This window comes from Chondrus crispus, genomic scaffold, assembly GCF_000350225.1.
Source record: "Chondrus crispus Stackhouse genomic scaffold, scaffold_71, whole genome shotgun sequence".
In the NCBI taxonomy this organism is placed as follows: domain Eukaryota; phylum Rhodophyta; class Florideophyceae; order Gigartinales; family Gigartinaceae; genus Chondrus; species Chondrus crispus.
In genome coordinates this window covers 252644-263596 of record NW_005178661.1, presented here as the reverse complement: position 1 = coordinate 263596, position 10953 = coordinate 252644, and the positions used below count along the sequence as shown (strand labels likewise).

General features: G+C 49.8%; 4 protein-coding genes; 2 read left to right on the top strand and 2 right to left on the bottom strand.

The window, feature by feature from the left end:
• Nucleotides 1-4565: 4565 nt before the first annotated feature.
• Nucleotides 4566-5417, top strand: CHC_T00007381001 (hypothetical protein). Its single transcript, XM_005710973.1, has one exon. The coding sequence runs from the start codon at nt 4566-4568 to the stop codon at nt 5415-5417; it is 852 nt and encodes a 283-aa protein (XP_005711030.1).
• Nucleotides 5418-5465: 48 nt separating this feature from the next.
• Nucleotides 5466-7608, bottom strand: CHC_T00007380001 (hypothetical protein). XM_005710972.1 is given in 4 exon segments: nt 5466-6168; nt 6169-6285; nt 6328-7296; nt 7453-7608. 3 exon segments carry the CDS (start codon nt 7606-7608, stop codon nt 6169-6171), a joined length of 1242 nt encoding a protein of 413 aa, XP_005711029.1. The 3' UTR covers nt 5466-6168.
• Nucleotides 7609-7842: 234 nt separating this feature from the next.
• On the bottom strand, nt 7843-9194 carry CHC_T00007379001 (hypothetical protein). XM_005710971.1 is given in 5 exon segments: nt 7843-8308; nt 8309-8432; nt 8535-8667; nt 8798-8845; nt 8978-9194. The coding sequence occupies 4 exon segments, from the start codon at nt 9192-9194 to the stop codon at nt 8309-8311; spliced, it is 522 nt and encodes a 173-aa protein (XP_005711028.1). The 3' UTR covers nt 7843-8308.
• Nucleotides 9195-9485: 291 nt separating this feature from the next.
• CHC_T00007378001 (hypothetical protein) overlaps nt 9486-10953 on the top strand; it is a 2310-nt gene continuing 842 nt past the window's right edge. Inside the window, exon 1 of the mRNA XM_005710970.1 lies at nt 9486-10953. This exon is cut by the window's right edge and continues 842 nt beyond it. Coding sequence (XP_005711027.1) covers nt 9486-10953 — 1468 coding nt within the window.

Genomic DNA, 10953 nt, shown 5'->3' with positions numbered 1-10953 from the left:
TCAGACACGTCCATCCCACGGTGTCGGACTGATATAGGGCCATCTCCGAACACAAACGGGTACCACAAATCACGTTTGTGCGTACCGAGGAGGCTTGCCCCCAGTTTGTCCGACAGGAATGCGATAGTTTCCTTAGAATTATAGCCGCGGTCGGCAGCAAAAATGGCATGTGGCATAGGACGCAGGGCACCGGTTGTGGACGCCCCTTGCATCATTTGCACCAACCTCTCCCATGTGTGAAGGAGCTTTTCGCCCGTGCGTGTGAAATGACATGCGACAAAAAAAGGGTGAAGTGCTGAACAAAGTGCGTTCCCCACCGGCCCTAGACCCTTCTTAGGATTATTGTGTTGTTGTAAATAGGTCAGTTCAACAACTGAACGAGATGCCATACGCAAGTGGTCATCATCTAAAGAGAAGACAGTTGCCTTTGGAACATAAAGCAGGTCCCGATTTATGGCCGCAGTTTCAGCTTCAAGCTCTGTAATTAGAGTAGTTGCTCTATTAGCTGAGCGGGACCAGCCCGTGCTCGAGTAGTCATGCGCTGCGCGGGGGTCTTTAGAACCCCCAAGAGCACTCCAGAGGTCATGATATCTGTCAGCCGACAATCCCATTTGAAAGAAGTGGCCACTTTCCAAAGGGTCGCACACAGTTCGAGGGGACTCATTATATGAAGCACAGAGGATGTGCAGAATAAGCATACCCAGTATCTCCTTCTTCGTGGTCCCTGCTTTTCTTCTCTGGTGCAACACACGGTTCGCTACGTATCGTAGCTTCTCTAGCAAACACTCCGTAACAAACGTGCGTAAGCAGGCTAGAGGAGTAAGTAACTGCCTGGCATCACATTCGTCCTCAGTCGTACCGACTCTACTTGTTATATCGCTTATAACTCGTTCCAGTGCAGTATTGGCCTCTTCGAGGAAACGACGCTCCAGACTGTTATTCACGTTATCTATCTGGACAGAAACATCAGCAAAAGGACTGTCATAGTTCCATCCTTCTAGGCCACCACTTCTCTGCGCACGTGCGCGCTCCTCCAACTCTTCAGCAGAGAAGGGTGTAAACAAATCTCTTGCCTGTGTCGTTTCGATGTCCTCCCAGTGCTCCCTGAAATATCTTTCGTCGTCAAAGTCATAGTAAAGCCTGCTATAGAGGTCTTCGCTAAGGGTAGCACCTGTGTCCGTCTGCTGCATCTGGGACGTCAGGTATGAACCAGGGTGCAAAGATCGCACCTCGGTCTCTGTGACTTCAGTGTCAACTTCTCCTACAGCTTGAACCTCGCAAGACGAAGTAGATGAATATGACAATTGCAACTCCTGTGAAAAGGGTTCGTCACTGTCGTCCAGAGAGTCTGCCTCCTCCCAACAACTGTTCAACTTCAGCGTTCAAAGGGCTGTTCGTCTGTAAGCCGAAAGACGAGGAATGAGTAGCAACACCGCTGTTGAGCTGGTTCGATGGAGCTGTATTTCTGACAGGGGGTGGGGAGAATTCTTCTTCGTAAAAGAAGTCTGGGGACGTCTGAAGGGAAGAAAGGGTAGCTGGTGGTGGGTTGTTGCGGAGCTCAGTCTGTGTCAACGGAAGCGTGGGATCATAATCTTGCTCTGATATAGGCTGACGTTCGGCATACTCAGCTCTAGATCCCAACCCCTCTCTCAGAGGCGTACTATTAAATTTGCCACTTTTTGGGGGTTCAGCAAGAGGGGAAGCATTGTAGCTGTCATCAGCGGATACCAGCTGATTGGAGGCGTTATCTCCGGGGGGTTGGAACCTTTCAGCCATCAGCTTACCCGCAATGTCCTCTGAAATATGGTGCTTAGTGTGGCAGTTGCAAACACGAAGGGAAGGGGAAGTGTCTCTGGAAACTAGCCGTAGATGGCTGGAAAGGGAGATTTTTTGTGTGACGTTGTTCAGTTTGTTTGCCGTTTGAGATGGAGAGCCTTTTATATGTGATCTTTGTGGTGCCCTCACACAACTCACACAAAACCATCACAAAATTCACACTGTCAGTGTGAGAGTTTTGATTTTAAGGTTGACGTTTGAGAGTTTTGAGATGCGTCTCACAAAATCATCACAAAAGATTCACAAAAAATGTGTGATGTTTGAGACGATTTTTGTGATGATCACAAAACGTTCACAAAAAGTGCTACAACTCAACAAATATTCACAAACCATGTGTGACGTTCGAGACGATGGAGTGAGACGAATGAGACGACGGCGGCGAAAAGAGCAAAGCTCTCACAAATCGTCACACAAATCGTCTCACTTTTTGTGACGCCCTAAATCGTCACAAACCGGAGCACAGGGTTAGCAAAAGTTATGCATCGCAGCATACTACAGTATGTAGGAGTAGCAGAAAGGGGATTCTTTAATCGTGACTACACGTACTGCAATGCACCGTACGCAGTGACAGTGCGACTTCCGACCCCGACTTCGGTGCCGTCGCAACCCTGCTGTGGCACAGGCCTCACCTGCTGCCGATTTCCCGCTATCACGCTTGCTTATTTAGGGCCTGATTAATCACTGAACCCTTTTGTGAGGTGAGTTTCTGCTGAAATTGTCGTGCCTGGAATAATCACAGCCAGAAAAACAAAAGTTTTCAGGCTTTGTTTGTACAGGTCCTTGTGTTTATTTCTACTCTGTTTGTTTTCCAGCGACCGATCTGAGGTTCAGATTTGATTCGGATTCTCGAGGACGTCTCTTTTACCATCACGACGATTTTGTTTACAAGGGGGGGCGGGGGGGGGGGGGGGGGGGGGGGGGGGGGGTCGCGATATAGTGCTACCCTGTAGCGGTGGGCCTAAAACGGCAGTATATCGAACAAGGCACTATAAGAAAATGAGATTTACGGCTTTTTTGCAGGCCACTTCCTTGCATCACTGGTAAGAAAGACCGCTCGCAGGACGCCATCACTCCTACTTTACATCTCCACTAAAGACTCGAGTCTAATCGAGCATTTCTGTTATTAGTAGCTGCCGAGCCGTCGCATTGACTTCCTCCTGTTTCGCAGCCATAAATGCCTGCCTACACTTTCGCAGATGTCCAATTGCATCATCGACCCTGCTTTTTTCCTCCATAGTCTCTAGTTCTAGTTGAGTTAGCAATAGCACAATATCTTTCCGCAGCAGCAGCGGCTCTCGGGCAGGACGTCCATCCAACTGCCTCTTTGGAGACCCTTTGTTTTTCGCTCAAAATTCGTGCCACCATTAGAAGTATAGCACTATATCGGAGCTGGCACTAACAAAGATGGCACTATATCGCGACCCCCGTATCTACCACTGTGGGGGGCCGATTCAGCACCACCCAGGACGTGCCGAGCAGCTGACACGACAGCGCCGGTACAGCAGGGACTGCGCACTCTGACGTCGTACGCCGTAGGGCGATCCGGTAGTGAGGCTGCTGGCGACGGAGCGGGCGAGACGAAGAGAGTCTTTTACCAATCTGAGACGATACATGTGTATACACACGTGTATTTCTACATTCGGGAATATGAAAGACATGCAGATGCTGGGTTGCATGGCCGTTGTAGTGCGGACTCGCAATTGAGCACCTCGTTTTAAAGGCATGGAGAGCTAAAAAGGAACTGTACGCAAGAAGCGGTGTGTGGAAGAGTGAGCCTGAGGAGTAATTTTGTCTCCGCCAGAAATACCGGTGAATTCCGGGGAGCGTGTGCCTGGCGGCGTGTGCTGAGGTCTCCTATTCCAATGCAGAGCTGGAATTATAGGGAACGCACCGGCAAATTATAAGGGAAGCGAAAGCATGCCGGCATCTCTTTGCACCGACTTCCTTTCTGTTACGTCTGCTGCACGAACCCTACCACTTCGGCAGCCGCTTACGGAGGGTCGGACATCGAGCGCACTGACGAGGGCCGAGAACGAGAGGGTCGTCCTCCGATTTGCGTAACCCGATCTACGTGATCGGGGCACAAGCACGGACAGTTGGCCCTCGTGGGGCCGCCACCGACAAGACTCGACTTCGCACCGCCGATACGCGCGCGCGATGACATAAAAATCAGGATAAAGGGTGGGGATGCCCTCGGAAAAGACAGCCCTCGACAGGACACCCGCCGTCGAGGGGCATCGCAAAAGGACCCTGTCTCCCTCTCCCTGTCTCCCTACCTCTACCTCTACCTTTATCTCTATCTATTTCTTTCTCTTTTTCGGTGTCTCATTCGTCTTTTCCTGTCTTTCTAAGAGTTGTACAAAGATATACTCTAACCACGAATGTATCACCTCAACACTGTGAATTGCTACACCTCCCCTAACCGCTGCTTTCTAAAAGTTGCTCGGCGCTATATTACGAGAGCACCCGATCCCAGTCACTACTGTAAGTAGCCACTATAATGATATTGCTTCGTTATCATACCACTTACGCATCTACATCTACTGCACTGTACACGTGTGCACTTGTGCACTTGTGCGCGAGATCACGACGATTGAGGCTCTCATGCGTCGCAACGAGAAAGGAGCAACGCTCCCAACACAAATCGTCGCACTCCGCCAAGTCTTCGTGTGCAGAAAGGCTGCTTTTTATACTCTGAAAGACAGCGTGAGCATTTCTCCGATTCAATCATGGGTATTGACACCGCTTTCGTTCCTTTTTCCACGTTTGCACCGGGGCTTAGGCCTGCTTCGCGTGCCGCTCCAGTATGCTCCCGCAACCAGCCAAAAATGATTGCTCGGGAGAACGTTCAAGGAAGTGAAGAAATCAAGAGACTTCAGAAGAAACTCGAAGAGCTTCGGGCCATGCGCGAGCGTATAGCAAAGGAAAAATCCGTTCCTCCACCGCAAGCCAGTACACCACCGCCACAAGCACCGGCGCAACCTGCCGTCCAAAACGTTACTCCCTCTAACAATACCAACCTTTCCTTTGCGCTTGGAAAACATGGAGAAGGGAGTCGCTTTCTTAGTATGTCCGCGGTAGAGGCTGAAGAGCACTTCCCTCGCATTCTCACAGTTGCTGGGCGTGTCCCAGAACTAACAGTCAAGGAGTTCATGGAAACACCGCCCGTGTTGCAGAATCGACCGCCCAACGCTGGAAATATGTTCGTTACTATGCTCCCACCCGGGTACCAAGGGCAAATCATTGCAATGCAAGGCTTGGAAGTGATTGCAAAGTGCATGGACCCGGTTGCAGTTCTCATCCCCGCTGAAGAGTTGTCAGCGGCACAGCTCTCTATTTCTGATGATGCTGATATTGCTGTGGTAGTAGAAAGAAACGTATCCAAGCTCGACTTTGACAAGACTAAGTTTTATGCATGGGCCGTTGGAGGCCGTGTCAAGGTGGGATGGGTCAAAGAAATGCCATCGCCGGACAATGCCAAATGCTTGGGACAGGTTGTGTTTGGCATGCTCGAGGAGAAGGAGGAGCTGAGAAAGAAAAAATCTTGTTGGGAAGAAGAGAATGAGACGTATAGTGCTTAGCGCTGTGAGTTAAAAAACTCTCTTACCGCACGGCGGGACCCGGATTTGTATGTTTAAAGGGATGGCATATGGGGTTTAATTTGCATTTACTTGAAATTGATGGGGACTCATCTCAAATACCATGCTTAGGAAGGCGAGTCAAACTCGGATAACCGCTTGCTTACCGCTCTTTGTCCGTACCTTGATACGACTGCTTCTATAAAGCATGTTCCCTTTTCTTCATCTGCCGCAACAACTGCCCACCGGACCGGATCTCCCTCTACCTCAAGCCTCTCTAAAATGTGGTCGTTCAGTTCTTTCGAATTGCGTTTGTCACGAGAAACTTCAAGAGCGACAAAATGCAGCGTCATTCCACTCCATTTGTTAACAGCTTTGGGAGCGACAGCAGTGGCCCCGTTCACATGCGAAGGGGTCGCCATTAACCAGCGACAACGGCGACTTTTTGATGTCTGAGATTCTGTTACATTTGGCTTCGCACAGCGGAGGCTATTGCTTCTGCTGGGGTTATACTGGACAAGGCTTGAAGATATCGAGCCGACGAAACCGCTCGTGTGTGCCTCCGGCTGCATATTCGTTCGCTCTGACTTCTTGATTGCTTTAGAGCAGTGATCGAATAACCCTGAAACGATGGGCGCGACCGTCGACGGCACTTACGGGGAGGCAGGTACTTGACTGCGAAAGCTTCTCTGGTCGATGACAAAAGGACTTCGTACTGTATCTCCGGTAAGCGATGGGAATTTTAGTGAAAAAGTCACATGATGATATTAACTGGATCCTCTATGCAGGATTTGAATTCCTTCAACCACTGGGCTCCAACTGCCCCGTCGACGACACGATGGTCACAACTCAAAGTCACACTCATATAGGTCTTAATGCTGAAACCAGACTCTGCTGTTCCGTCTGGCACGACGCGTGTGTCGGAACTTCCGACAGCCAAAATTGCCGCTTGCGGAGGGTTGACGATGGCGGAGAAGTTATTAATTCCGAACATTCCGAGGTTGCTAATCGTAAACGTGCCACCCATGAATTCCTCTGGAGCCAAGGTGTTCTCTTTGGCTTTGCCAGCTAATTCTTTAACGTTCTCAGATATTTCCTTCAGGCCCTTCCTATCTGCTTCTTTGACGATAGGTGTTATAAGGCCTTGGTCAGTCTGGACAGCGACCGAAATGTCGGCGGAATGAAACATGCGTATCTTGTCCCCCATCCATTGCGCATTGACTTCCGGGACTTTGCGCAGCGCTGCTGCTGCTGCCTTGATGACAAAGTCATTGACACTGATTTTGTAATCTCCGTCCTTTGCCTTTGAATTGATAGATGATCTCATCGCAACCATAGTGTCCACCTCACAGTCAACAGAGAGATAGTAATGTGGCACAGTTTGCTTGGATTGCAGCAAACGTTCCGCTGCAACTCGCCTGAACTTAGATGCTTCAACATCGGTGAAGGCAGACATGCCGATCGCTGGCTGAGATGGAGCAATCATCGGTTCTTGCGCTGGTTGCAGGCCTGACGTGAGCGCTTCTTCAACATCTGCAGCAATGATGCGACCGTCAGGACCAGTTCCCGCTACTTGGGAGAGGCCCACACCTGCATTCCCAGCAGTCATACGGGCCAGCGGGGAGGCGAGCACACGAGATTCCGGAGATATGCTCTGAGGGGCTGGTGCTGGCGCTGCTGCTGGAACAGAAGCTGTTGAGAAGGGTTGTGGAGCCACTGGCCCGGGTGGCTCCAGTTCCGGTTCTGATGCCGGCTCAGCTTCGGCGCTTCCATCTTCCTGAGGTTCGTAGTCCCTGAATGCTGCAATATCCCCCTCTTCCTCGACAATGATTGCCATGAGCTTCCCAACGGGAACATCAGCAGAGCCTTCCTCATAGAAAACCTGTGGAGCGCGAATTCGAGTTGAATCCAAGGTGAAGAATACATGTTAGATTTTCGATTCAGCGTTCATGGAGTCCCAGCCTTGCTGCGTCAGTTGATGCGTCGCATTTTTTTCAAAACAAATAAGCGTGACTCATTGTGGTTAATGGATACATACCCTTGCCATGAAGCCATCGTCATTATATTCATATGATCTCGTTGCCTTGTCCGTTTCGATCTCTGCAATGACATCTCCGCCTTCGATAGGATCACCCTCCTTTTTCTTCCATTCCTGGATGGTTCCGACTTCCATAGTTGGAGACAGAGCAGGCATTCGGATAAGCTTATGATCAGGGAGCGTTGATAGCGCCCGTGACATGGACCATCCTGGGGTTACAATGCGAGCACCGCGCTGAAGCGCAATGCGCATTAGTGAGAAAGCCATCAAGGCGAGGGACGCGATGGTGGTTTCGTTTTCGCCTCCCCAAAACTGTGCAGAAGGAGAAGGAGAACCAGTACTTATCTTGCTGGCCGATCGGAGAGGTTCGATCAGTTATTGGAGGAATGATGCAAGAGAGGCAAACCCACCAAAAACCCCAGTTTGGTGGGCCCGTATTTTTTTTACATGTTTTTTTTCCTCCATGATTGCCACTGGGCTTATAAGTAGGGGCAGTGGCTGCTCTCTGTGGGATTGATTGTGCTCTACTCCTTTAGGAATGTGCTTGAGGGTGCTTCTTCTTCACTTAAAACGCCAGCGCATATCACACACGAGGAATGGTATGAAGGAATCCAGTTAAGAAAAAAGTAGCAAAAATTTGCTTAAGACTGGTGAAAATCACGCAGAAGCCTTCAGGAAGGAACGGAAAAAATCTTTACAGCTCAGGCTGGGGAAAACCAGACATATCGCATTCGCGCGGCTCCAAGCAGACGCATCCAGGCAATCACGCCAGAGGAAACAAATACAAAGACACTGTTCCTTCAAGTCAAAAGCATGCTGCGCAGTTCGGACGTCGAGACGTTTGTCCCCATGCGCCCTACTGTGCTCTGGCTTCAGCAGCAGCGATAGCAGCGGCCTCTTCTGCAGCATCAGCGGCCTCTCTAGCTGCCTTCTTTTGTTCTTTCAGAATAGCCTTCATCTCGGCAACACGTCGCATATATCTATCACATAGAGACAAGGCATACAAGTTCCATTGACCGAGGGGTTAACACGACAGGCTCACTTAGATGGATGTAGCATTTAACTGCTTGTCGCAAACTTACTGATCATGCTGGCATTTTTCGTATTCGTGGCGTTCTTCTTCACAGCGGAATGGAAGGAAAAAGTTCTTTCGGCGACATTTGTTCAACGGGATAAGCTTGTGAGCGCAAAAGTCTCTCCAGTGATTCGGGATTCCTGGATTAGTGCAAAGATATCTATTGATGTTAGAAAAACGTCCTGACCGTGTCTCTTCCTGAACCTAATGGGAAAGTGGAAGGCGCCACTTCTCTAACTAGAGACTGTATTCAGTTGCCATTCAACTTACGCGCCTCCATCATCTCTTCTCGAGTAACTTGCATTTTCGCTTCACCAACTATTCGCGGAAATTCCCCAACCGCATGTTATCGAGATCAGTGACCACATGGGGACAAGCGAGACCAATAGTCAGAAATCTCCTATGAGCGTTTGAACAAGAATCGTGGGATGGTTTAGCACCGATGCGTACCTGGTTCGTTTCCACCCATGATTGCGGTGCTATGACGCTGTACCCGTGCTCGCAAGAATCGGCGATCGGGAGATGGGCTCCAATGCAACGTGCAGTTGCGACGTTCAGCCTGATGATGGTTCCCTGGCTCATTGGAGTTCTCAATTCCAGGCTCCGAAAATCTGCAAAAAATTCTGAAAGCTAGTAATTGGCGAGTAGGCCCTTGAAGGGCCCGCATACCCACCCTCTTGAGTGCTACAGTATCTCTCATGGTTTAAACACTTATGCGGTGCTGGCAAGTGACCTTGCTGGTATCGACAGGGCCAGTTGTGGCGGGAACTTTCTTTCCGGCAAGTGTTCTTCCGACGGAAACGCTCCTGTTCACGCGAGCACTCCCAGTCGGAAGCAATGCCGCATTTGGGAATCGAGCTGCTTTCGCGTGAATAACGTTCTCCGAGCGGAGACAGTCGCAGGCTTACGTCCAAAGTCTTTTTCTTTATTGATCCCGTGAAAACGAGAACAGCGCAGTATGACTGACGTTGCATCAGCATGGGAGACATGCACGAGAAGAATTTCTCGGGGATCCGATGTCAGTGCTGGAGAATGGAACAAGTCTCTTGAAGCTCTGCTTTCCTCAGGAATGGGCAGGATACTTGGTTTGTGGGCTGTGCGCTTATACGAGGACCGTATTAAAGCTCTGGGCGAGAGACTGCAAGCAGTCGTCAGTGCAAGGACTTGCCGTGAGGAGGACGTTCGGGAAGTAATTGCTATCGTTTACATCGAATTCGAGGAGATGTTGCGAAGCATACGGGATCTTGAGAACCAGCTTCGCGATAGCAGTTCTGAAATCGTGCAACGGTTCATGTTGAACAGTAGGACCATTCTTGAGTTGATGGTTCCTCCATCTTTTCCTAATGTTATACATCGCCTGCTCGGAAACCAGGCAGGCACCCACGTATCGGATTCTCTACAGAATTTGTCAGAGCTCATGGGAAAGGCGGAGCAAGCTCATGCGCTTTGCGTTCAATTGAATGGCTTGGGCTTTTCACGCGTTGTCGAAGATGTTGTTAGTTGCGTTGTGTTTGAGAATATTGATGGGGTCGTGGGGGAAAGAACAGCTGCAGCGCTTGGCGAAAGGGCGTTGCCGACTATGTGGGAATGGGTTGAGGAATTTTTGGTGCCATGGGTGAGAACTGTCTTGCCACAATCTGTGAGTTCAACAAGCTCTTTGCCGGTAGGTGCCCAACAGAGAATTATACAGAACGGGGTGGATGAAGCTCGAGAGCAGCAGGTTTGCCAATGGAGAAAACGAATGTCGTTTCATTTACACAACAGTGTTGGGAATATAAGAATTGGGCAACTCTTGACTCTCATAGATCTATTTCCCGAGAGCATGCCCGCCCTGGAAGATTTAAAAGACTGTATTGCGTCAACAGACCTGAAACCTGATGTGACTAACGCTTTACGGCAACAATTCACAGACAAAATGCTTAATGCCGGAACGATGACTTCGGAAATTCTAAAGCAGTACGTGAATATGATCCGAGCTTTGCGATTTCTGGACAGGAGTGATGTGATTCTGGAAAACGTCAGTGGTCCTGTACATGATTATTTGCGCCGAAGGCCAGACACCGTGAGATGCATTGTGAGTGACATGACTGGGGATGGGGAACTCTATCAAGAATTGAAGAGGGGTCGCACAAAAAAACCTGCGGACGAAGATGGAGATGGACAATCAAGGGACGACTCTCAAGCACAAAGTCGGAGCGTACGGGAACAGGATGAACATGAATGCTTGTCAATAGATGGAGACCTGGACGCAGATCTTCACTTCGACGTGGATGCGTACAACAATTGGGAACCGGATCCAATAGACGCACCTTCCCGCGACGGTAAGTGGCGATCAGGAGGGGATGCCATCAAGACCCTTGTGGCTATCTATGGTTCAAGTGAACAGATTGTAAACGAATACAAGGGCCTCCTTGCGGACAAGCTTT